General features: G+C 49.0%; 1 protein-coding gene across 2 annotated transcripts in view; it reads left to right on the top strand.

The window, feature by feature from the left end:
• Nucleotides 1–12,720: 12,720 nt before the first annotated feature.
• STXBP1 (syntaxin binding protein 1) overlaps nt 12,721–26,018 on the top strand; it is a 229,160-nt gene continuing 215,862 nt past the window's right edge. Inside the window, exon 1 of one of the 2 annotated variants that reach the window (XM_078642001.1) lies at nt 12,721–12,945. In XM_078642001.1, the coding sequence (XP_078498127.1) occupies nt 12,909–12,945 (37 nt within the window). In that variant the 5' untranslated portion in view covers nt 12,721–12,908. The remainder of the gene's footprint in view (nt 12,946–26,018) is intronic. The other variant, XM_078642002.1, reaches the window with a different exon arrangement.

Below are 26,018 nucleotides of genomic sequence, written 5' to 3'. Positions count from 1 at the left end.
CTAAAAAAAAAACTTTACACGTTAATGAGTTCTTAATATACTGTTTCATTATTTTAGTGCATCAGTTCCGAGTTTGCTTTTGTTAATCACAGCCACATAATATCTGCAAATGTATCATAAACGCTGCAATCTTCCAGCTCTCCTACTAAACCAGCCCCCAGTCCTAAATTACGCTTGCGCATTACACAGCCGGAGCAGGCACAATGTTGCCGGGTGCAGTCCTATAACAAAATAAAAGTCTGGCAGGGCAGGAAGCAGGGGCAACACAGTACAGGGAGGGCAGATCAACTCTTATTTTAGCTTATTGTGCACAAGCACGGCGTAGATTTTTTAAGCAGATTAACACCACCAATTGATCAAACTTCCAACAATGCAAGACCTATTAATTTATTTATAAAATGTTATATAGCGTGAACATGATCCCGAGGGATATCAGAGCGCTTTACAATTGTGGGGAAAGGAAGGTAACAGTTGCAGAACAAGTGTCAAATAGGAATACAGACAGAAACACATATCAAAATAGAACTCACAGGATAAGAAGGATTACAAGTACACTGGGTAAGCAAAATAATAAGAAAATAACCAGGGCCCCCTCTAGAGAAAATAACTGGTACATATCGAGATGGAATAGCATCCAGTGCAGGGTTTAAATGTGTAAGTCCAATGCATTAGAGCAGACGATCTAACAACCTATTAAGGTAAGAACTTGTTCATAAGCAATCTTTTTACTTCCAATTTGAAGGTAACCTTGGTGGAGATTCTACATATTTCCAGTGGGAGAGAGTTCCAGATCTTCGGAGCTGAGCCGGAGAAAGCTTGGTGACATGTTCTCTTTTTGTGAAAGATCTGAGGTTTCAGGAGGAGAGAGTTGGCACTCCTAGAAGGTCTACCTCCTCCTGATAGTTCTAGATTTTGCGTTAGATAACTGGGGGATTTGGAATGAAGGGCTTTGTGTGATTGTCAAGCAATCTTTAGCTGTATTCTTGCTTCGTAGGGCAGCAAATTTAGGGATTGCAAGACTGGGAGAAGTGCGCATTTCTTTTGGTACCCGTAACCAGTCTGGCCGCTGCATTCAATGAGACCCTTAATGGGGCCAACGTGTATTTGGGGAGACCACAGAGCCTAGCACTGCCATAGTCTAGTCTTGGCAAAACAAGCTCTTGGGCCACATGTTTGAAGTCAGCTTGTGGGAGGAACGGTTTGAGATTCCTGAGTATCCTCAACAAGTGGTTAGCTCCCTTGCACACATTGCTAATATGAGTCTTCATGTTCAAGCGCTTGTCCAGAGTGATTCTGAGGTATTTAGCTGAGTCGATAATGTGGGGGGAGCCGTTGAAGGCGGTGAGGTCAGGTTTTAAAGTCTTTATTTCGATTAAAAGAAATCATAAAAGACAGGTAGTAACAAACATTAATTAATAATAAATACATATTCATTAACCATAAAATAAGCATTAAACAATGTAAAGACAGTCCTGAAACAAGTTTTCCTTGTAGGGAAAAAGGTTTACAAATAAATTCCAAACAGTAATTTGTAAGGAAAGAAAAAAGGGACAATGCGATTAAAAAATATAGATTAAATCAGAGGCAATCATTATCAGGAGCAAATAGACAAACTTGCAGAAAGAATGCTCGAACCATCAGTACATCAAAACAATCCAAGGTTAAACTATTGTTTTGCCCTGAGTATCCAGGCCCAGCCCAGGTATTTGGCCAAGCTCACTGTGATAATTTCTAATGTATTAGTTTTTAATACATGAATGGCCTCTTCAGATTTTCTAATAGGCAGGCGCTGAAACAATGGTTTTAGCCATTTGGCCCTTGGTGCCTGATATCTAGGACAGGCAAACAGAAAATGACCCACAGTTTCCTTGTGGCCTGGGCACCATTTGCAATGATCCGTGGTGCTTGATGGCCAATTTTTCGTAAAGGTGTTCAGTGGCAATGCTCCCACCCGGAACTGGTGGTAAAGTTTCCTGTCTAAGGATTTAGAAACTGTATCCCAATATTGTTCACGGGATGGGTCCAACTTAAAGGAAAGGAACCTACCCGTGAGATTAGTAGAGCTGGAGGCATTGACTCTATTCCGACGGAGCGTAGCCCAATACAGTTCTTTAAGTGCCAGTTTAGTTGGAAAGATACTGTTGGCAGGGGATGTCCAAAGCTGCTCTAAACCCATGTCCATCAGGATGGATTTTACCATTTGGAACCAGGGGATTTTCCCCGATCCCCTAATTGACCTAACTTCTGCTACCCCATTTGCAAAAAAGGTGAGGTCAGGGGAGGTCCATAGGCGCCTCCAGAAGGCAACCAGTCTAAATCTGGCCATCTCATTAATCGGTGGACATCCCAGATCCAGGCAAAGGGGAATGGAAGGGGACGACTGTGGCAGACCTACCAAGTTTCGGAAAAATTTACACTGTATTTTAAACAGACCCGTAAGATCCATATGGCCCCACAGATCTGCACCATATAAAATCGCTGGGTTAATTTTTGCATCATAGATTTTGAGTGCTGGGGTAACCCGCTTGGTGATAGATTTTCTTTGCTCACTAAAGAGGCAGCCAGTGAGTCGGGCGAGCTTGAGATGTTGAGCACCAACTTGGGCTTTCCATCTCAAGCGACTATCTAACGTGACCCCCAGGTAAATCATATTCTCCACTTGGTCCAATTTGACACCACCCATACTAACTGAGCTCCGGACAGAGCAGTTCTTTGTTAACACCATAAATTTGGTTTTTCCCACATTCACCTTGAGGTCGCTGATGGCACAGAACTCCTCAAAGCGGTCCAATGCCCGCTGTAATCCACTAAGTGTTCTGGAGAGGAGTAAAGTGTCATCAGCAAAGATGAGCATTGGGAAACGCTGTCCTGCCAGCATTGGGGCATCTGTCGGGGTCGATTCGAAGAATTTGACCACTTGGTCAATGAACAATAAAAAAAGGGTGGGTGCCAGTACGCACCCCTGACGGACACCTCGGGTGACTGGAAAGGGTTCCGTCACTTGGCCCTGTCCTCCCCATCTTACCCTCGGAAAATTCTCCTCATGCAGTTTGATTATCAAATCAAGCAATTCCACGGGCATTCCCAAACTCCTCAAGACTCCCCACAGTTTGTCCCTCGGGACTAGATCGAAGGCGGACTTCAGATCAATGAACGCTGCGAAGATGGTACCGCCGCCAAGCTGAACCACCTTCCAGTAGATCAGACAAAATCTGAACACCTGGTCGATGGTGCTTGTTCCCGATCTGAAGCCCGCCTGCATTGGAGATAGTATGTCCTCCATTTCGATCCAGCCTTGGACCCTACCCAGAACCATGCGTGCAATGAGTTTTTGCATGGAGTCAATGAGACTAATCGGGCGGTAGTTACCTGGGTTTGACCTACTACCCTTTTTATGAATCGGTAAAATCTCCGCCCCCTTCCAAGATTTGGGTATTCTTGCACCTGCAGCTATGGAATTTGCCACCTTGGTAATATATGGCGTCCACAGAGCGGGGTTGGCTTTAAACAAGTCGGCGGGTATAAGATCCATGCCCGGCGCTTTCCCTCGCATGGTGAGATTTAGTGCCAGCTCGACCTCACTTTCTGTGAAAATGATGTTCTCGCTTTGAATAGAAGGATGGGATGCCATTCCCAGGGTACAGGAAAGCATGGGATTCACGGCACAGAACTGGGTTGAATAAAAAGTCACCCACTCAGTGGGAGACACATGGTTTGCGGGAGTGCGAGCGTCCGGATCCTTCCCCCACTTAACTATTTCCCAGAATTTAATGGGGTTATTGGATGTGGAAGCTTCCAGTAGGTCTGACCAGTACTTGTCCTCCCACTCCAGTTTGGCTTCCCACTGTATTTTCCTATAGGTTAATCTAGCCGCTTTCACTGTACCCATAATCCGAGACTTAACTGCTTTAATCAAGTCAGTGTGGGCTTCCCTACATTTTTTATTATACCATTTCTGGGGACGAATAGGTGCTTTAGTGGTTCCCTGCCGGCGAGGTTGGGAAAGTAGAGATTTTAAATCGTCAAAACAACGATTATGAAGGTTTATAATAAAGTTAGCCATTTCCGGGTTATCCCCCAGCTGGGCGTGGATCAGCATTTCATTATATATATTGTTAACCACGCTGATAACCTTATTCCTCAATGTTTCGTCCTCCTCAATTTTTGACCATTTTAACCTCTTCCTATCGTTTGTAAGATAAGTGTCCCCTGTCTGTGAGATACCGGGTTCCACTAGTCTCACAAGTCCTGGCAACCTTAGTTGCAGGGTCAAAGGGTTATGGTCACTTTCTGGACGGGAAAGTACCTCCATGTCCACCAGCAGGGGCCAATCTCCTATTTTTAGCAGGATATAATCAATGTGGCTTCTTCTTAACCCATTATCAAATGTACAGTTGGCTTCCTGGTCTGATTTTGTTCGACCATTACAGGCCCGAAAACCTCTATTTAAACAGAAAGCCATCCAGTTCACCGCTGCCTCTGTTGCTGGTACCCGTTTGGCGGACAGCAGATCGGGTATACCCCATACTGCGTCCTCCGCAGAGCCCCAACTGTCCCCTGGGTCAAGTAAAGGTTCGAAGCAGCAATTTAGGTCTCCAGCAAGAAGAATAACATTATTGCTATCTAAGGCTGCCAAATTGGGGTCCAATACCTCCAGCAAGGGTGGGGAACGGCCACCCGGCAAACCTCGTGCATATATGTTAATCAGGATCAGGTCCCGATAACCAGTCTTGCTCAACTTGACAATAAGGAGGTCCGGGTTTTGTACACTTATTTCTGTAGTGTGATATCCCAAGGATTGTTTCACCCAGATCAGTAGGCCCCCTGAGGCTCGCCCTTTAGCATTTCTAATGGCGCTTCGAGTGGCGGCTTTGAAGAAATTTACATAACCCTGCCTAAATATTGGATCAACTGCCCAGGTTTCCTGGAGTAGGATGATATCGAATTTATCCATAAACTCCAGCCAATCTTCAGAATGGATACGACCTTTAACCCCAGCAATATTCCAGGACACAAGGGCAAGTGTTTCTGATGTGGGTACCACAGAAGGGGCCACCACATCTAAAACTGCAGACTTGCCTTGTCCAACCCTGCCGTCCCACCCATTTTCAGTTCTCCCAACGATGTTCTGATTTTTCCCGGTCATCATGGGGACTCCCCCTGCCCTCAATGGTGATGTGACAATCCCTGTTAGTACTGGAACCCCCTTACACTCTTCTGCTATAATTGCGAGCTGTGGGGACTCCTGACCCTGACTCTGCCTCTCTACCCCAAGGCCAGGAGTTTCTACGGATTCAGGTAGATAAGAAGGTGTTTGAAGTCAATCAGTGGCCTCGAGATCAGACAAGGGGCCAAAATGATTGAAAAGGGGTGGGAATTGCGGTAGTTGGGGTGTCCTTATCATAGGGTAACTCCTAATGGTGGGTCGTCCCTGTTTAGGGGCCTTCAAGGTATAAGCCTGTCTGTGTGGGTAAAAGTATGATAGGCCCAGGGTCTGGACATCCCCCTGCCTAGCAAACCTAGCTTCTCTACAAATTGTATCCACCACCCAGGGGTCCCTGAACGAAATTAAAATGCAGTCCCCCTCCAGATCTTTGGTGCCCTGGCCCACCCAATCAACCCTTCTTACAAACAGAATTTCAGTTGGCGAGGACGGAGGTAGGGGTCGGTTTTTATTCAGCCAGAAAATCACCTTATTGCGCAGGTCACCATGAGTCTCCCTTTTGCCAGATTGTAGGGGGGCCACACCGGTCAATACCATTGTGTATGGCGTAGCCTCTATAGGGATGTCAACCCGGGGTGTTGTATACCTGGGGTGTTTTTCTACCATAGGTTTTAAGGTACTATGATGGTTAACTAGGGGCCCGTGGGAAAGATGCCTATGGGTGTCTGTGCTAGATTTTGCCAAAGAAAGTGGTTTAGTAGTATGGAGTCTAGCAGGGGTTGATCTATCCGGTTTGTTCGTGGGCTTCATCATATGGGTACGTTGAGACGGGACCTCAGATACCTTGCTTGGGATGTTTTTAGAATCACCACCCCTCTTTGGTCTATCGGTTACTGGCCCTGGGGGTTTGTGATTGCTGGGATTACTAATAAGAGTATTTGGAATATTTGATGTTTTTGGGGCCAGATGTGAGGGTTTGACCCCCCCTGGGTTTGTGCCAGGTATAGATAATAACAGGGCAGAATTCGTATTCACTACTGCCTCCAGTGAGTCTATTTTTAAAGTCATTAATCTAGTCCGCTCCAAGACTGGTAATAAGAGGTTTTTCATCAAAGCCTCGATCTTTGCCAACAAGGATTCGTCGCTGCTTTGGCACGTTGGGCATGGGTTTGAGGAACCTAGGGAGATGAGGGAGGGGCGTAAGACATTAGACAATGTACTAGGACATTGTTTTTCGCTGGGGTGGCCAGGTGCCAATGTAGGGTTGCCAATAGTGTCTTTTAATTTAGGCATCTTACGTTCTCTCCCTCCCATGTGGCTCATGTCTTGCTTTCTCTTCCTCGATACCATGTCTATACCTAAAGAATATATATAGGTTAGCTCATTAGAGACTGTCTTGGGTGAGTCAAGGGATGAGTCGGCAGATTCCGAGCTATATTCGGAATCTAGACTATCCTGAGTTTCAATTTCCCCAGTTGCCTCGTGATCATCCAAAAGATGTTCAGGATGAGCTGGAGTGTGTACAGGAAGATCAACCCCCTCACTATCCATGTGGACTATGGCATCCGTAGTGTCTAAGTGTATACAATTAAAAGCTGCATGTGCGTGTGCATGTGACACGGGGCTAGGAATCGTGGCCAACCTACCCAGCGAAGAGCGTTTTCCGCTGACTAAGTCAATGGAGAGTCGTTTTTCCACCATTGCTATTTCTTTTTCCAGGATTCCCGTGGCACGTGTAATAAAAGCGTCCAATGGACCCGATACCACTCCTTTAGGTGTTTGAATTTGGACAGTGCGTGTTTTACCAGATCTTAAAACCATGGTATCTAATTAGCACCAGCTACAGTAATCAAGACTAGGCACGCTATTTACACAAAAATGGGGTAATAACTTAGTAGCCCTCACAGTCAGTACAATGTTTCTTATGTCCAATCAATCTCTGGGTCACAAGACCGCCTACCTTACTTAAATCACAACTGTGCAGGGATTATGGGCCAGGGCCGTCCTCTGCCGTCCTCGAACGGCCTCAAACGGCCCGCTCTTAGCCCGGTCTTTGCTCCGGGCTGCGTCCAGCGCTGCGGGAGAAGTGACCCCAATTATAGGAAGGTAAGAGGGCGGTGGGCGGGCCGTCAGGGAGAGCGGACCGGAAGTTGTCACCGGTCTATCAGGGACTCCTGGGAATCGGAGTCCCTGGCACGCTCGCAGCCCTCCGCCGGGGTTGTGATGGTCTTCCAAAGTCTCCCAGACTGCTCCTCCTCACGATGGCCTGACAAAGCGGCACCCGCGGAGCGGGTGCGGCGAGGTGTGGAAGAAGTGAGGGAAGTTCGTGCAGTCCACGCAGAGTCCTGCCACTGGTGAGCGCGACCCAGCTATGCGCTTCAGTAAAGTAAAAATAGTGTCCCAATAAGGGCTAGGCAGCAAAGGGTTTAAAAAGCCCTCCGGTGGGCGGGGGGCGGGCCGTCAGGGAGAGCGGACCGGAAGTTGTCACCGGTCTATCAGGGACTCCTGGGAATCGGAGTCCCTGGCACGCTCGCAGCCCTGCAGCCCTCCGCCGGGGTTGTGATGGTCTTCCAAAGTCTCCCAGACTGCTCCTCCTCACGATGGCCTGACGAAGCGGCACCCGCGGAGCGGGTGCGGCGAGGTGTGGGAGAAGTGAGGGAAGTTCGTGCAGTCCACGCAGAGTCCTGCCATTGGTGAGCGCGACCCAGCTATGCGCTTCAGTAAAGTAAAAATAGTGTCCCAATAAGGGCTAGGCAGCAAAGGGTTTAAAAAGCCCTCCGGTGGGCGGGGGTCGGGCCGTCAGGGAGAGCGGACCGGAAGTTGTCACCGGTCTATCAGGGACTCCTGGGAATCGGAGTCCCTGGCACGCTCGCAGCCCTGCAGCCCTCCGCCGGGGTTGTGATGGTCTTCCAAAGTCTCCCAGACTGCTCCTCCTCACGATGGCCTGACGAAGCGGCACCCGCGGAGCGGGTGCGGCGAGGTGTGGAAGAAGTGAGGGAAGTTCGTGCAGTCCACGCAGAGTCCTGCCACTGGTGAGCGCGACCCAGCTATGCGCTTCAGTAAAGTAAAAATAGTGAAGGCGGTGAGGTGATTCATCCAGAGGTCTGGCATAGGAATGTGATTTGTAGGAGAGATGAGAAGGAATTCTGTTTTGGAGGTGTTGAGCAGGAGGTGGTTAACAGTTAACTAGTTTTGAGTGGATACTGGAGATGGCTGAGAGAGAGAGTGATTCGCCTTCACCGAACCAGACAGTCCTGTGCTCTAAGATGGATAGGAGGTTGTCATGATTAACAGTGTCAAACGCAGAGGAAAGGTCATTTTGATCAAGCATTTTTAGAATGTCATCCATAATGTGAGTGAGAGACGATTCGGTGCTATGCCCTTTACGAAAGCCAGATTGTTGGTCCAGGAGATGGAAATTTTCTATGTGAGCACAGATTTGCGATTGGACGCATTTTCCTAGGAGTTTGGTGAGGGTGGGGATGTTAGAGATAGGGCTGAAGTTGTTACGGTCAGCACTATCTGCAGTAGGTTTTTTATATATGGGTGTTACTTGAGCTGCTTTTAGGCACTCCGGGATCGTGCCTTGTGACAAAGACACGTTGACAATCTTTGTCCAGATGGGGGAGAATACATCCTTGATTTCTTTGAAGATGGAAGGTGGCAACAGGTCACTGAAGTGATTAGAAGGGTTGATACTCTGAAGAACATTTTTAATGTCTCTTTCACTGAGGGGGTGAATGTGATCCAGGAGGTGTTGTTCTTGATGCCCAGGCACATCGGTTCGATCTTGTCCGTTAGTGCTGGGTGGGGAGTAGACCCATTGGATAGCAGTAGAGCCCGCTTGGTATCCAGTTCAATATTGATGAGCCTTGGTTTCTCAGTTAAGAAAGCAGCCAGATCATCACATGAGGGGGGGGGCTGACTTCAGAGTCAGGGAGGTTTTGTGCCTTCACCGGTTGTTGTTTAACCAGTTAAAAAAGTTTCTTGGGGCGATTTGAGGCATGATTAAGTTGGTATCTGAAATAGTCCACCTTAGCACTCTTGATTTGCTTGTTATAGGATCTCTTAACCGTTCTAAGGATTTTTAGCTGGTCTGCGAATGGTTTGGATCTCCAGGATCGTTCGATAGCCCTAAGGTTGCGACGTTCCAAGTTTAAGTTGCAGTTGAACTATGGTTTGGATGTTTTTGTTGAGGCATTTTTTTGTTGGATTGGAGCAACAGAATCCATTATGCTAGAGATAGTAGAGTTGTAGAAGTCGGTGAGTACATGAACCTCAGACATGTCAACTTGGGAAGAGAGGGCAAGTTTACAGTGGGTTGCTAGATTGGTTCTGTTGATATCTTTGAGGTTCCTTTTCCAAATCTTCGATTTTGTTGGTTGAGCCTTCCTTAGAGACACCACCTTGTTAATATGGCCGAAGATGCTGTGGGGGTCGACTAATCATAAGGGGTGAGGGTATCCATTGTGATGGTGTGTTCTTTGGTGATGATGAGGTCCAGAGTTTCTCCTTTATTATGGGTTGGCCGGTCACAATGTTGAATCCGCTTGTGATCACTCAAAAAAGATTTGAGGCGTGTTACAGCTTGGTCATTAGGGTTAGACCAGTGGAGGTTGAAATCACTGAGGTAGATGTGGGACAGAACGGAATCGACATTGCCAGAGATGATTTCCATTAATTGTTCAATGAACGGGAGGTTATCCCCAGGGGAGTGATAGAATGTGTGCAATATACACACCGGTTGATTGTTACTGGAGCTGTTGAGGCAAAGGTATTTGCATGATGATGGCATCGAAGACTCCGAGAGGGAGACCGCGAGAGTGCTCCGGTGTATACAGGCTAAGCCACCTCCCAGTTTCAAAGCTCTGTCTAGGCAAAATATGTCATGGGAAGGGGGCACTAGGAGGTCTAGGATAGGAGTGGAAGATGGATTGAGCCAAGTTTCATTGAGGGCGATGCTGTCTATCTCATTGTGTTGGATGAGGTCAAATATATCAGAGGCATGTTTGCTGGCTGACCTGTAGTTGAGTAGTACGCATTTAAGTTGTACCGGTGTTAGGGAGGAGGAGTCTGCATGATGTTCACTCTCATGAGGTTGTTGTTGTTTATGACTCTAAGGTTGTGTGGGGGTTGTCTCTGTTCGGGTCTGGGTGAATGGCTTGAATTTGCCCCGTAGGAATCTTGTTGGGGTCTAGGATAAGCGAGTAAGAGTTGAGTAAGTCATTGATATTGTTGAGCACAGGATAGGCCAACAATCTTCTAGGGCGGGAGGGTGCGTTAGGTAGGGGTACGGTTTTAGAGATAGAGAGGGGAGAGATTTGGTCAAGGCGAGCGCTAACGCTATTGCATTGCATATGCTTGTTTAGAATAGTGGTGGGAATTTGGTGGACCAATCTGCCAATGGCCAAACAGAAAAAATGTCAGAACGTCTCAGTCGGTCAAGTTGGGTCGCAAATACACAGAATGGCGGATTAGAGAAAAACTGGTCAGCTATGAAGTTCCAACGTCCCTTTGAAAATGTGAATTTGTAAAGCAGTTCAGAGACCCAAATGTACAGGTTTCAAACATTTTCTGCAAAACTCTTGCAAGCGAATTCCAGTACTTTGAGATTTCTTAACAAGTAATCTTTAGATAATGAAGCTGCAAATGTGTCTAGATTACAGTAGTGGCCGGTGTCTGAGAAAAGTGGTGGATCGTGGGGAAGGGGTGAGGCGGGTATGACAGACAAACTAAAAAAACTACTTAAAAATGTACCTGCTGCATCGCCGGTCTTCCGCTCCTCTCTGGCTCCAGTCCACTGCAGGCACAGGCTCCCAGGCCCCCTGTGGCTAATCCTGATGCTGATGTCTCCCTGCTGGCAGCATGACAGCAGCATCAGGATTAACCTCAGCACCCTCAATTTGCGCTCCCAGTGAGACTGAGAGCCTGTGCCTGCTGTCTCCAACTCGTTAATGCAGCTCAGTTGGATACAGCTCAGTGCGCATGTCGGTTTGACAGTCCTGAGTCGGCCAGCCAAACCAACATGCGCACTGAAGGCAGTGTGTGCAACCACTCCCCTCAGTGTCTGTCATCACCCCTAGCCCAACCCCAAAGACTCGACTGGGAAACAAAATAAAACGATAATAAACCCAGATTTAATATATTTTTATTTTTTATTTTTTGGCGAGTCTGCTGGCCGGTGGAGGGGGGTGGGGGAGTCAACGCTATTCCGCCATAGCAGGGGAGCCGCTGCTGCTAGATTATGCTGCGAAGAAATTCTTGCCAGTGAAGGGAAGTGGGTCAGGAATGTTCGGTTCCGGATAAGAGACCTAAAAAAAAGCATCTGTATGGAGCATGATTGGAATATGGTCTCCTTTTCCAAGCAAACAAGTTCTGTGAGAATCATCTGTAAAAGTAGGCTACACACTACTTGAGGGAGAAACCTTCCATTCGTTTCACACGAAAGTCCCTTGGCCAGAATATGGCTTTTCCCTATTGGGCTCAGGTACCAGAAACCAGGCTACGCAATGAAATTTTAAAAGTGAGACTGGGGTGTAACTCAATTTTCTCAAGTCTCAGATGGTGTAAAGATGTACAGGATGGAAGTGGTTTCTGTATGTGTTCCCTGAATGCTCGTATTAGGTTTTTAAGATTCCAATTTTTAAAAATCCAAACATATTCGAGGTCGGACGCAAAAGGGGTTATTGTCTGAAATGCGTTTTTATAGATGTGGCAGTAGGAATTGCACAATTCAAGCGTGTGGTTAGGGCAGTGTTTTAAAGATGGTTTAGGATAAGTTGGGGTTACATTTGTGTGTACTTGTAGTTTTTAGGGTGGATTTATCATGTAACAGTGTTCTATGGTTTTAGAATGTTTATGGACAATTGTCCCAATAAATGTATTTATGACTGACTGGCAAAACTCAAAAATTCTTTGAAGAAAACTAGAAACGAAACAAAGTTAAGCCAAGCTCTATGTGCACACCGAATTCGGTAGAAGGCAGTAAACATTCCTATAGAAGTTTGAATGGCGAATGCAACTTTTTAGAGCCCTCCATAAAATGTGCTCCACTGTGACCAATGTGAGCGATTTTTAGCCGCTCAGTCTGAAGCGCAAGCGCACTTTTAATCACTATTTATAAGGGCTAACCAGCTTCATCGTGAGCATAGAGTGGCTTTAACAGAATCTGTTGCCGGCTTGTGTTTATAAGAATACATGCAACTATAAAATCAGTTGCTTGCGTGTCTTTCTAGTGATAGTTGTTTTTTCAATGTTTTTGTGCTGTGCTCATGCTTCGTCGTCTGTCCTTCCCCCGGGGTAGCAATTCACCTTGCAGTGTTTTAGGGGTGGGGTGGCTTGTGACAGGCAGTTTCAGTCCGAGAGCAGGTCGGATGTGTGCCCTGGAGGGATGCAGAGATGCTGCCGCTCGGGGGGCAGGGCAACATGACTATGATGAAAGCCATGGACCGCCTCTCCATTGGCTGTGCCCCTGCTGACGTCCACGAACCCTTCTCTCGCCATCCCTCCCTCCCCCCCCTGCTCCATCACACACCTCCACCCTGCACTCCACCCCTTCCCTGCCGCAGAAGGCGCATCGCAGGCTGCGGCGAAGAGACGAGCGGGGATTGTACGCGCCACAGACAGACCGGAGGACGAGAAGAAGAAGGGAGGACCGAAGGGGGCAAGAAGAGAGAGAAGCGGAGAACGGGAAGGACCCGCGGGCAAGAAAAAGGAAGCAGGGACCCTAAACCAGGAGGACAGCATGGCCCCCACCGGACTGAAAGCAGTGGTTGGCGAAAGTAAGAGAGCCTTCGATAAGGGAGGGTGGTGGTGGTGGGAGTGTTGGGGGAGAGGGGGGGGGGGTCTGTGGGCTCCTCCTCCCTAGGGCTGGGTGCTGGCACTCGGGGAGGGCTGAAGAGGAGATGTGTGAGTGAACGTGGGTATGTGCGTGATGGCTGGATACAGGGTTTCCCTCGGTCTGTGGGTATCCACCGTCGTGAGCGGGGGCGGGTGTTCCACATTCTGCTGCGCCTGTGCTTCTAGGCGCTGACACACTGATCTGGTCCTTGGCACGGGCTGGCAATGTGTGGCATGCACTGACCAAAGGGTGTCATGGAGTGACTGACCATGAGATAATTCCGAGTGACCGACTCAACCCTGGGATGGTGCTGACTATTGGGATGGTGCTGACTATTGTGGTCGCAGTGTATGGTAAAGACGTGTCAGATGATGGTGCAGACAGACTCACCAGTGCACGGACCTATTCACAAGGGGCTGGTGCAGGTTGACCTTCGGCGGTGTACACGCATTGGTCACTCTAAGGCGCAGACAGTCACGTTAGTGTAGAGATTGACCCGGGGTAGGTGGTGGACACTGACTGACCCCTGACAGGCACAGACAGACTGATTCTTTTAATGCACTGATTGCTTGGGTGGTGGTGCACACAGACTGACCGGTGTCAGGTACAGACAGGGTCAATAATGTACAGATTATGTGGGTATGCACACACACTGACCAACGTAAGGTACAGACTGAGTAACTCTTGGAATGCACAGATTTCTCAAGGGGCGGTGACCACAGACTGACTGACCAGGATCGGGTACAGACTGACTCTTTTAATATATAGATTGCCCAGGGCCTGGGTGCATACAGAAAGGCCAGTGTTTATGCCTGACCAAATGAAAGGCAGCACAGGCTGACCTATATACCCCTCAGAGGTAACACGTGCTATATAAATATAAACTTTTTTTTCCTCTTCGATCCTTCTGCTATCCTTCAGACTCCAAATAACTGACTAACATATCCACCACTTAAAATGTACTTGCATGTTTCACCATACTAATTCAACACCAATCCTCTAGGGGTCCCGGAGTAGCGGGCTACTCGCCGAAAAAGCGCTTTGACGCCTCTTCAGGGATAGTAAGCGCTATTACAATTGCAATACAATACAATATATATTAGAATATATGTCTATGGCATACAAGTCGACTAGCAGGCTGCCGATGCTATCAGTATCACTCACAAGCATTGGCAACCTGCTAGTCGACCGGTATGCCATATATATATATATATATGTGTGTGTGTGTGTATGTATGTATAGATAGATACACACACACATCCACACACACAGAAAAGACGTGTCCGAGCTTGGAGGTTCTAGGGCCTGGTAGAGGGCAATGAGCAGGCTGCCTGTGGGTCGGTGGAGACATGGGAGGACTATAGCATGGCAAAATGGTGGCCAGTCATGACACAACCCACCCAATGAGTGGCTGATCCGTGCAGGCCGCCTGGATGCAGCCACCCGGTGCACCGCAGAGGTAGACCCGAACCCTGGGGCAGGGAGCGCGCCCCCTACCTTGAGTGAGGGGGTAATACATCTGGTCACACATGGATGCTTGTCGATTGCTAAAGGAACATGCAATTTGTTTTATTTCGGATGGTTCCAATGGAGCAATCGAGTAGGTGCCCTGACGGAGCCTGGAGGGTCTACATCTATGTGTCCATGAGCGCCTCCTCCTCCTGTCCCCTCCCCTCGACCTCGGTGAAAAGGCCCGGATCTGCGGGGGGTGGGGTGACAGTTATTTATGGATCTGCAATGTCAGAAAGCGAGGAAAAAAATCCATGCAGCGGCTCTCCTCGCTATCAAGGAGACCCCCGCCCGCCGTCTCTCCCTTCCACCTCCATATTGTCTGAAAATGGAGGCATGAGGCCGGAGCGGGGGTTTCAACCGGAGAGGTGCACCCCTCTCGGGGAGATAAACGCAGGCAGCTGCCTTTGTCTGACACAATTGTCGTCTGCCACCCTACTGTCTGCTAAATGGATGCGCTGGGCTCGCAGGTTGTTTGGCTCGTGGTACTGGAGGGACCCGTCTACTCCTTCTAGCAAACCACCCGTGTGTGTGTAACATCAGACTGTGGTGGCGTTAAAGGGGCCCTGAACGGGGACGCGCGGCCCCGCCCCTTTCCCTCAGCTGCTGCATCGCGAGCAAATTGTGTGTGTATAAGGAAAGTCAATGCGTCATATACAGATAATTCTATTTTGTGGGGGGGGGGGGGCATTCTTATCAGCTGGTTGTACCAGAATATTAGGTGTCTTAACTGAGACACATTTACTGTCCACCCCACCCCCCTCATGTGTGCACGGTTGAGACCCTTCAGATTTGTCATGTTTTATACCCCGAAATATGTCGCGTGTGTGTGCGCGTGCGTCTATACAACATCCCGCCCCTTTAGACATATTTCGTATACCGAAGACGGGGGATAGGTTTTTGGGCACAGGGTATCACCAGGGCTTTAAGTGGGCGGGGTCTCAAGGGGTCTGAGCACCGGCAGTTTTTTTCAGGGGGCCTCGAAACGGGTCTCTATCGGGCTCTATTTTGAGCCCTAACACAGGTGGACCGTTTTTACCCCCAGATTGCAGTGACAGCAGTGTGCTGTCACTGCAGTCCGGAAAAAAGTGCCAGGATGCAATACAAAGCCCGATAGAGACCCGTTTCGAGACAGCCTGCATGCACATCCATGTGCGCTGCTCACACTGCTCACTTCTCACTACTGGAGAAGTTATGGCATGACGTCATGCCAGGTGAGCGTTGTGGAGGAAGGGAAATCCTTTAAAGAGTCATTTTCTTTCTGGATTTCCCTTCTCTTTCTGAAACGCAAGATCAGCAACATTGTGGGAGGGTCGCCAGGGCTTTAATTGGAAGCTTTGTCAATATTATATAGAAGCCATAGTTGCAGCTTATTTATCTTCTGCAACTAATAACCATTGACAAAGCCAATAGTCCTTACTTGTTGTAGGTATGATGTTACTTGTTGTATCACATGTCTGGATGCAATGACCGAAACAGCAAAAAACAGGTCGGGCGGCACACTATGCTAAGCACATATTTTTAGTGTGAGTGTTTTAAAGCCACGCCCCTAATTACACTGGCCACGCCCCTTTGAGAGACCCCCCAGTTTTTTCATCCCACTTAAAGCCCTGGGTATCACTTCTACTGATCGTTACAGGGGCAGCTGCGGCGCGGAAAGGGTTATTGAGTTCTGCTGCTCTGTCATGTTATATGCATGCATATATAGTTGCGTGCATCCTATACACAGCGATATGGCCATTTTGGAATCTCCCTCCCTACTTCTATCTGTCCTGCACGGTGGTTAACACGTGATCTCCCGTGGTCCCACAGTTACTTCCCGTATCTGCCAAGATTGACAGCGCCTAGAACCTGGCTCGGTGTCGCTCCTAGGCGCCATAAAAAGAATAGGACGTTTGCACTGCTTCCGAGCACATGATTACATTTCATGCACAATTCCGTCTTTCCGCTTTTATCTTAGAAGATGAAATGTACATGAGTTTTCTTAAATACAATGATTTCCATGTTCATCCATGTTCTTATACATGTCCCTGGAACATCCCTCATGAGACACGTGAATGCTCTTCCTGTTGTATATATTGTCATGGGCTATTCGTATATTCCATTCTGCTTTGTCCCCAATGACCCCTTGTCTGTTCATCTTCCTTCCGGTACACGCAGGATGCCTCCTCTGTGATGTACTGTGCTGCATCAAAGCGCTCTGAAGCTGCAGGAAGGCCGCATGTGGCGCTATAGGAACCAATTAAGTCTCTCCAATAAGTCATTGTGGTATGGACGCGTGTACGCCTCCTCCACGGGGTTGCCCTTCGAAGCAGAGGGGTCAATCGCATTGCAGATGACCACCGACACTCCCTTGAGGTCGTCACAAACCCCCCATTTTAAAAGCAGGTTGGCCGCCTCTGCCCGCGGTGAGGCCGGGGGATGGGAGGCTGACAGAGTGGACCATCTGCTGCTCCATTAGCCCTGTACTCCCGAGTCTGCCCCCCCCCCCCCCACCCTTCCTCCGCCTGCATATACAAACCTGCATACGTAGGGCTCCCTGCACAGACCTAGACCCCTGCATTCACGGTGGTGCCAGACAGCGCAGTCTACCTGGCTTACCTGTAGGGAGCGCAGGAGTTACCACCACAGCCTGGTGAGCCTGCCATGTGAAGGACTCTACCCCAGCCCTACCAGCCGGCAGCCTGTCACAGAATCGGTAGCGTTCCCAAGGGGGACGAGTGATAGATACTTCCTCGGGCCCTCCCTGTCCTGCAGAGGCAGTTGCCTATCACACAATTTTAAGATTATATTGGCCGACTTTGCCCTAACCTTACCAACCATCAGCCAGTCAATATCTTCAGAGCTCCGTGACTTGGACATATGACTGGCTCGGCCCCAGCCCTAGAAGCCATTCAGAAGGGAACTGTCGCGTACTGTCCAGATTTCCAGCCGGACACAGGACTGGCTGCGCCTCAATCGTACCCTCTTTCAGGGGTTGCAAGCTGTCTCGAAACCTGCACACTCCCCGAACGCTGCATGTGACTGACTTCGACCCAGAGCTACCAGCCTTGCAGAAGCACGATTATCCAAAACCAGGCACTTCTTCACAGTGAATTTTTTTCTCGTAGTTGCATTAAAATAAAACTGTATTGCATCGAATACTTAGAATCCAGGATGATGCCAGGTTCAGACGGATCTGATTAACCGGAAGGTGTTGTTGTGTGACAGTGCTCGCGCCCAGCACGCGTCAGTTTCAGAGGCACGAGCCTGGCTCTGTGACGCACTCTCAGGCGGTCTTTACAACCCCCTTTGCCCCCACCCCGTCTCAGCTGCGTGTACCCTCGCTCAGGCCCAAGTGGAATAATGTCTTTAATCGGACCAGCTCCTTCCACCGGATTATGTGGGCGTGGAGAGCATTATCCGCCCTGAAACCAGGGCTTCAAATGGCACCGATGACCTACATCCACCGCTCCAGAGAGCCTGGATCTGAAAAAAGTCATGTATTCTTCTGCTCTTCTGTGCTTCTTTCATCGCTACCTAGATACAGCATGCAGTTCACGGGTTCGAATCCCAGCAGGCTGACTCAGCCTTTCACCGGCCTTTTTTATTCTGATGACGTGTATTCGTGATACCCAGAAAAATACAAGCTGAATGTGTTAGGGGGTGGGAGGGAGGGCAGCAAGTAATAACAATATGCTACTATTCTTATAATTAAAGCGCATTGGCAAAGCCAATACTAGGTCTCACTGATGGGAGAGCTATTGGCTTTGTTAATGTTAATGTCTTTTGGCCACGTAGCCCAAGAGCACACGGCTTAAGCAGGGAAGCCGTGATTTATCCTCGTTTTCTGGATGTGCCCCCTTGTTTTTTTTTCTGTTCGTTAAGGCACCTGTAAAGACACAAGTCTCAGTCCACATTTCTCTGGGTGTTTATATGTATTGCTCAACCCCGAGCCTGCGCCTTATGTGGAAAGATGGCTGGGGCCTTTGATCTAAAGACTACTGTAGATGCAGGCGCACTGAAACAGTATTTTATGAGTGTTACACATCTGTCAGGGGCCCTCGAAGTTGAATGATGGTTGAAATAAAAAAATTTTTTGCTGAAATGCAGCGCCTATGGCCTAGAGTTGTCTTTCTAATGCGAGCAAGAAGCATTGACCTGATTCAGTCAGGCTGCCTGCCTGAAACTCTGAGAACATTTCCAGTGGCGAGAATCGTTTGCGAGCAAAATGTGTCCACAAAATAGATCATACTTAACAGGTAGCAGCACATTATGTCTCTGTAGTGCACTGGTGTGGATGTGAAGACATGCACTAAGACAAAACTATGCATTGTATCACAAGTGCATATATACATTTCCCAGCAAGGCATTAGAACGCTTTAACACATCTTATCTAGTGTTTAAATGGAAACGAGATACGTTTTCTTCTTGTTGCTGCCTTTACTGTGGCAAAATGCTATTTTGGCCCATTTGAATTGTTTGTAGTCCATAAAATGTTGTTTTGGTATTGCTTCACCTGTGCAGCGATACACAACAGAAGGTAATTTTATCCCAGGCTTGCAAACCGAGTCCCTAAGATGCACACAGGCATGAAAAGGGAAGTTGCGAGATATGCATAAAAGAAGCCTTGTATGTGTGGTACAAAACAAGACACACACTGCGTGTGCGAGATGCTTGCAAATGCGAAAAGCTTGCAGTGTGCCAGATGCTAAGATGTGTGTGTGTGTGAGATATAGGTACACAAGCAAGAAGCACAATGTGGAGCAGAAAATGTACACAAACAATGAACACAGAGCCATATGTATAATGAAGTGGCAGATAGAGGTGTCAGCCTTCCTGGCTTAACGCCTCTCTCAGCCACTTCAGAACAGCCACGGCCGGTGGTAGGTGTAACTGCAGGGCGGTGACGTAGGGAGGGGAAGGGGCAGGGTGGGGGGTTGTAATGTATGGATTACGGACTTTAACAGGTAAGTAAATATATAAATAAATAAAACAAATTTCGTTGTGTGCACTGCATCACCAAATGCGATGCAGTGCGCGCAACGAAATTCATTTTATTTATTTATATGTTTACTTACCTGTTAATGTCCGTAATCCATACGTTACAACCCCCCACCCTGCCCCTCCCTCTCCCTAAGTCGCCGCCCTGCAGTTACACCTACCACCAGCCGTGGCTGCTTCAGAAACGCAAGGCTGGACCCAGTGGCGGTGCGTCCATTGGGGGCGTTGGGGCGTTGCCCCACTAGCCTGGACGACCGCACTACCAACATGATGAAGAATAAATAACTATTTAAAATTAAAAAATGAATCTGAGACGAGCGCACTAAGGCCCCGGGAGAAGCCCGACAGGATCGGGCATCCATAAGGAAGTGGGCCGTGGGGGGCGGGGCTGCGGCAGAGAGTGACAGGCAGGCAGCGCACAGGCAGAGGGGTGACTGAGACTGACTGCGCATGTAAAATGCCGGAGTAGTCCAGATTTCGACTGGCCCGCGCATGCGCACAGTTTAGACCTCCCCCCCCCTACTACTACTGGACATAGGCATGGACCCGAGGCCCCGGTCTCAAAATGGGCAGATAGCAGTCTGCTCTTAGCCAATCCTGGCGCAGTGGCGCTGCTAACGCTGCTCCAGGATTGGCTGCTGCAGCAGGATGGTGCCGCGCGAGGGTGTTGGCTGCTCTGAGCCATTGTCGTCGGTGATTGGCCATTTGTACGACGTCACTGCGCGTGCTGGAATCATGCCACAACACCAGTAAGTGAAAGTGGAAGTAGTCGAGGATCATGATGAGTCATAGAGAGTCAGTGGGCGCGTGACTGAGTGACTACTCATTGTTGTTGCCGGACTCGTCGTGACCAGTACTGCGTGTGTGTATGTGTGCGTGCCTAGGTCGGACTCGGACCGCCTGCCTGGACCTGCTTAAGCAGCCTGCTTTGCTTTGTGTGCAGCAGTGGTGTGACATCGAGTAGCACGACCGGACCGCGTCCCCCCACGTAAGTTATGACCAATCCATTGAGTTTATATGTACGTTTACGTTACGTTATCAATGGTCATAGGGCACAACAGAATCATTGCTGAGGCCTTTTCAGCGAGGCCCCGGGTGGCTGTGCCGTGCACCCACTACAAGCAAGCAAGCCCGGTCCCCGACGAGTGTTCCTCGCAGGCAGGGTCTGTGCGCAAACATCTTGCACGCAGTCTCTGTGTCTATTATGTTCCACGTCAACATATTATTGCACGGTCTTAGCACCCCCTATATGTACGTTTACGTTACGTTATCAATGGTCCTAGCAGACCTCCTTCACTGTGTCTACTAAGAAGTTCAAAGACCTCATATGCAGGCGTGTGTGTGCAGGCGTCGTGCTGTAATTGGTGGTGGCGGTGCATGGGAGCAATCTTAGGCTGTGCCAGCAAGCAACAACAGAAGCATTGCCGAGGCCTTTTCAGCGAGGCCCCGGGTGTGCCGTGCACCCACCTACAAGCACGCAATCCCCGATGAGTGTAACTCGCAAGCAGGGTCTGTGCGCAAACATCTTGCACGCAGTCTCTGTGTCTATTATGTTTCACGTGACACGTCAGCACTGTAAATATTATTGCACGGTCTTAGCACCCCCAGCGCTGCGGAGCCTGCCGGTTGATAAATACCACACAAAAGAGTCCAAGCGTGCGGCTTATCAGATAGCTTTCGTACATATATATTTATTTGGGAGGGGCGTTATTGCAGTCTGTCAGCCCTCGTAGGGTACAGTATGTCTATAGTGCAGTCACGTTTGTGCAGCGAGGCAGGAGGTGGGATTGCAGGCAGTGCTGTACTTCCTTGCGTGAGGGAGGGGCGAGGTCTCCAAGGGGCCTGTGGTTCCATAGTCAGGCCAGGACGGAGGATCCGGGGAGTCTGGTCAAAGTCGTACAAGGGGAGCACCTGTAGTGGAGGTGACTGCCAACAGGCAGGTGTGCACTCCGTCCGTGCCAGAGTGTAGAGCGGTTGTGCACGGTCGTGCATGGCAGGTTCAAGGTTTCTTTTTTTCAGTTTTATAGCGAGTACTCGACCCGGTGGTATTGGAGCGCTAGCCTTTACTTGAGCACTAGTTGTGTTACACATTCATTGTATTATTCTTTTTCGCCACGGGGAGTGATTTGCCCTCATTGGTAAATTTGGTGTGCTCCAGGGTTGAGGTGGGCCTGGTTGCTCACATTTCTGGTGCATGAGAGCAATCTTAGGCTGTGCCAGCAAGCAACAGAAGCATTGCTCAACTAGAGGCCTTTTCAGCGAGGATTGCGTATACCTAGTAGTGCTGGCCTGTTAACCATCCCCCATTTCGGAAAACATCGAAGGGGAGGGTCCTCCTTTGTGGTCAGAGCAGCAAGTATTGTGGAACCATCTGCCTGAATATGTGAGATTAATAACTGAGGAAGCACCCTTCAAGAAGGCCCTGAAGACACATCTTTTTAAGCTTTAGAGCGGTACACTTATGTGGGCTCAGCCACTTCTCACCTCACCTGTTCTTCTATGCTGAGCACCGGGACACACTTCTGTGGTTATACTGAATAAACAGCTACCTATGTTATATGACAGCTCTTTAATAATGTAATACCTGCACTTTCACAATTGCTTTATTAACCTTCCTGCTTTCTCAAATTTGCTTGAAAATGCACCATTTTCCACTATTTTTTCAAAATTTTCTCGGGGGGAAATCCCCCCGAACCCACCTTAGGGGGTTCGGGCTCGCTCGCTACGGTGCAGTATTATTATCAGTTTCCGCCTCACCACTTTCAAATGTCACCAGCCGCCACTGGCTGGACCATATTTACAAGAATGTGGTGCAGCTTTACGTTTCCCCCTGCAATGGCGCTTAGTTTAGCAACTTAGTGCCAACGCAGGCACCCTTGCACCACAGTGCAAGGGTGTCTGCGTGCAGGGGAGGATTGTTTATGGGCAGGAAGGTGTCCCTTCTTACACATAAATAATCCTAAAATGCCATTCTGTCACTTTCATGTGTGCTGTTTCATGCAGCACACATGAAAGTAACACAATGACTTTTTTTAAAAGGTTTGTTTATGTACAGGAATGGACAGCTTCCTGTGCATGTTATGTTATGTTAACAGCCATTTTTAAAGCGCACGTACACCCGAGGGCTTCATGGCGCTGAAATGTGCATAAACAAACCATGGCATTTTGCTTTCTCCATGTGTGCTGCACAAGGCAGCACACATGGAAAAAAATCCAAAACAAGGAGAAAAAATGCATTTCTCCTCGTTTCACCAACTTAAGACCAGGTTTTCCCTGGTCTTAATTCTGGCGCTGCCTCCTAAGTACGCCACCCTTGTACATAGGGGGCAGCGTCAAAATGAATGGGTGTTGCGGTGGAACCCTCACCACAACACCCACCCCTTTCAGGCTAACCATAACGTGAAAGGGGGCCTTATGCACAAGGCAGCTTTAGGCCACGTTAAGTGGATTAACGCTGCCTTGTACATAAGGCACAGCCCCTATCGCCACCACGTCGGTAAAAGTGATGTTGTAGTGGCGATATGGGCTTGTACATATGCCCCATAGTGTGATATACAGTACTAGATGCGTGGGGCTGATGTTCAGAAGTGTGGTGTTTGAGATGAACACTGACATGAGAGGCCGTGTCAGGTAATGCAAACAGAGTAAGTGAAGTGTGTGAGAAAAGCTTACAAATGGGTACTCCGCACGAGGTCACAAAGCAAAAGAGTAGTGCATGAGATGCTCATAAGCACGGCAAAGTATGTGGAAGACTTACAAACACACGAAGAATTTTATATGTAATGTTTGGTACAGTGTGTTCTGCTCACTCACAAACATAGAAAACCTTGTGTAGAGAAGGTTTAGAAACAGAAGCGTGGGGTGCGAGAGGCTCATTAATATAGAAAATTAGTTTGAGATGCTAATAAACAAGTTATGTGTGTGAGATATTGTGATTTTACTACACGTGAGAACCGTGGTGTGAAGTACTCACAAAAGTGTACAGTATGAAACGCTCACAAACATGAGCAGGTATGAACCCAGAATAAAGCAGCATTCAGTTGTGAGGGTGATTTGGCTGGGGTTGGTAGGGTGGGAGGGGGAAAGAGGCAACAGGAGACAGAGGATGCAGCGAGTGAAAGCACAAGCATTCGTTTAGAGGGCTCAAACACAAAGAAAAAAGAAGCTCCTAAAATGGGTACAGCAGATGGACACAAGTTCTTGGTCCATGCTCTGGGAGGGCTAAACACAAGAAGAGACACGACGAATGCATGCCATTTACAAAGAGGACAAAGGATATGAGAGGGATGATGGAGCGAGCAAATGAGCCTATAGGCGGACTAAAGCCAATAGATTGTAAACAACATGTCTCTTCGAAACAGCGCATGGCTTGTCTAGCCGAGGCCTAATCCCTCGCCTCTCCCCATCTAGAACCTAAACACAGCCAGGACTGTGCTTTTCACATCTAATTTGCAGGAACTGGCTTTAAATGGTACAGTGACACCCCTGGGCGCAGGGCGTCTCACAGACCCAATGGAGCTGGGGGTCTCCAACTCTTTAGGGAACCCCCCCCATTCAGCCCAAGGTCAATGAATATCTGTGAGATATGGGGGATTCTGGGGTCCCTCATCACATTCTGCAAGGAGGAGGGGCGTGATTTGTGTAACACCTCTGCTCTGGCGGCTGTCTCTGCACTCGTAGGGGCAGATTTACAAGCCCCGTATGGCACATTTGCGCCGCCGTTGCGTCACTTTTGTGATGCACCGCCGGCGCAAAGCCAGCGCCATGCTGCGGGGTATTTACAACGTGACACATCTGGGAGATGCGTTATGTTGTAAAGCCCTGCGCCACATGTGGGCGTAAGGATTGACACAGCATGTTGGGAATAGGGGCACCCGTGCCTTGCTGGAGCTGAGTCGCGCTTGCGACTCCAGCAATGCGCCGCCTTTCCGCCGGGGGGATGCAACACGCATCCGCCCATCCGTGCGCCACGGTGCGCCGCATTGTAAATGCGGTGCATCAGTGGTGGCGCACGGGTGGGCAGATGCGTTGCAACTCTTCTGGCGCATCCCTGCTGATTAGCAGAGATGCGCCAGAAGTAGTACATCTACCCCCTTGTACCAGTAAGTTAGCCAGTGTGCTATGGGTCCTACTGCAAGGAAGGAAATACCTACACCCCCCTCCCCCCCCCCAATCCCCCCTCCTGCTGTTTGGATTATACATTACAGCAGTCACCTGGGTTCAGTCGGAACCCCATGTCTTCGGGTCCCGGTGCCACTGCACCTGCTGCACCAATGGCAGCTACATTTCTGAGTAGTACACTGTGGTGGGAGGTGTTTGTGGATTGATGTTTAGAGGCAGCACAGAGACGAAGCAGTTCCAAGCGCGTGCTCCAACAGGCCAAAACTCATGAGGCATCTGCGCCAGCCCCGCCCCCACTGGGACCGTGCCCACGAGGCTGACGTGAGTGACAGCAGCCACTCATCGGCAGACCCGGCTCCACGGACAGCTGTGACTCCCCCCCCCCCCCCACACACACACTCAGGAGACCAGGGCTCATAGAACAGCTATGTCTCCCCTGTCACACCCCCCCCATCCCCCCAGCAAGAAGAGCTGTTCGGAGTTAGCAATTATAGGTGCCATCCCCTCCCTCAACAGACCTGGGGCTCCTAGGACAGCCTGAGCGCGAGCCCCTGCCCCAGCAGCGAGAACGCTTCCCATTGGCTCTCTCCCGTAGGTTGTGTGCACGGAGAGGGTGGTGTGACGCGCCCTCATCATCTGCGCAGATATATATGGCGCTTTGTTCATAGTCACCTGCCTCGGGGAGGAGCGGAGGCACGCGCTGCACCAACTGCTCCGTAGGCGACGGCGCGCGCATCCTACGTGCGTGCGTGTCACACCCCCACTCCCGCTCTGATTCCCACTCTTGTCTGTGATGTGTTTGCGTCGACTGTTAGGTGTGCACGACGGTGTGTTGCTTTGTTGTTGTGTGTGCGCTTGACTGTTATTGTTAGTGCCTTTTCTCAGCCTGTCTATTCCTCTTTTTATTCTTTTTGGATTTGTGTTTTATTCTTTGAGTGTGGTCTTATTCCACTGCATGCCATGTCACGTCATCTGGCTTTCAAATAGAGCGCTTCACTAGTTAGTAGTCAGCTCTGCACCTTTTCTTGTCCACGTGTATGCATGCCTGTGATTGTGGGGGTGTTCACGGAGGGTTGTTTCTGGGGCTGTCTATTTACCCGCCCCTTGTAAGTGTATATACCTAGAGTACAGGGGCTTCTGTAATGGTTATGTCTGTTTATATATGTCATGTGTTGTCTGGTAATTGTTGCGTGTTCAATCTTGTGCGAATCAATACATGTGATGTGTTTGTTTTTTTTTGCATATTTTATATAGCGCGAACTCGACCCGAAGGTATTGGAGCGCTTTACATGTTCTACACATTTGCCTGTGTCCATGTCCTCTCTTACGTGAGGGACTAATCTGCGCCTGGGTGTACTTTTATTAGTGTTTATTCTGCTCTATGTGTAGTCACTACTCGTT

The sequence above is a fragment of the Lissotriton helveticus genome, chromosome 5_1 (assembly GCF_964261635.1).
Source record: "Lissotriton helveticus chromosome 5_1, aLisHel1.1, whole genome shotgun sequence".
In the NCBI taxonomy this organism is placed as follows: Eukaryota; Metazoa; Chordata; class Amphibia; order Caudata; family Salamandridae; genus Lissotriton; species Lissotriton helveticus.
Note: the sequence above shows the minus strand (reverse complement) of the source record. Positions and strands in the feature narration are given on the sequence as shown.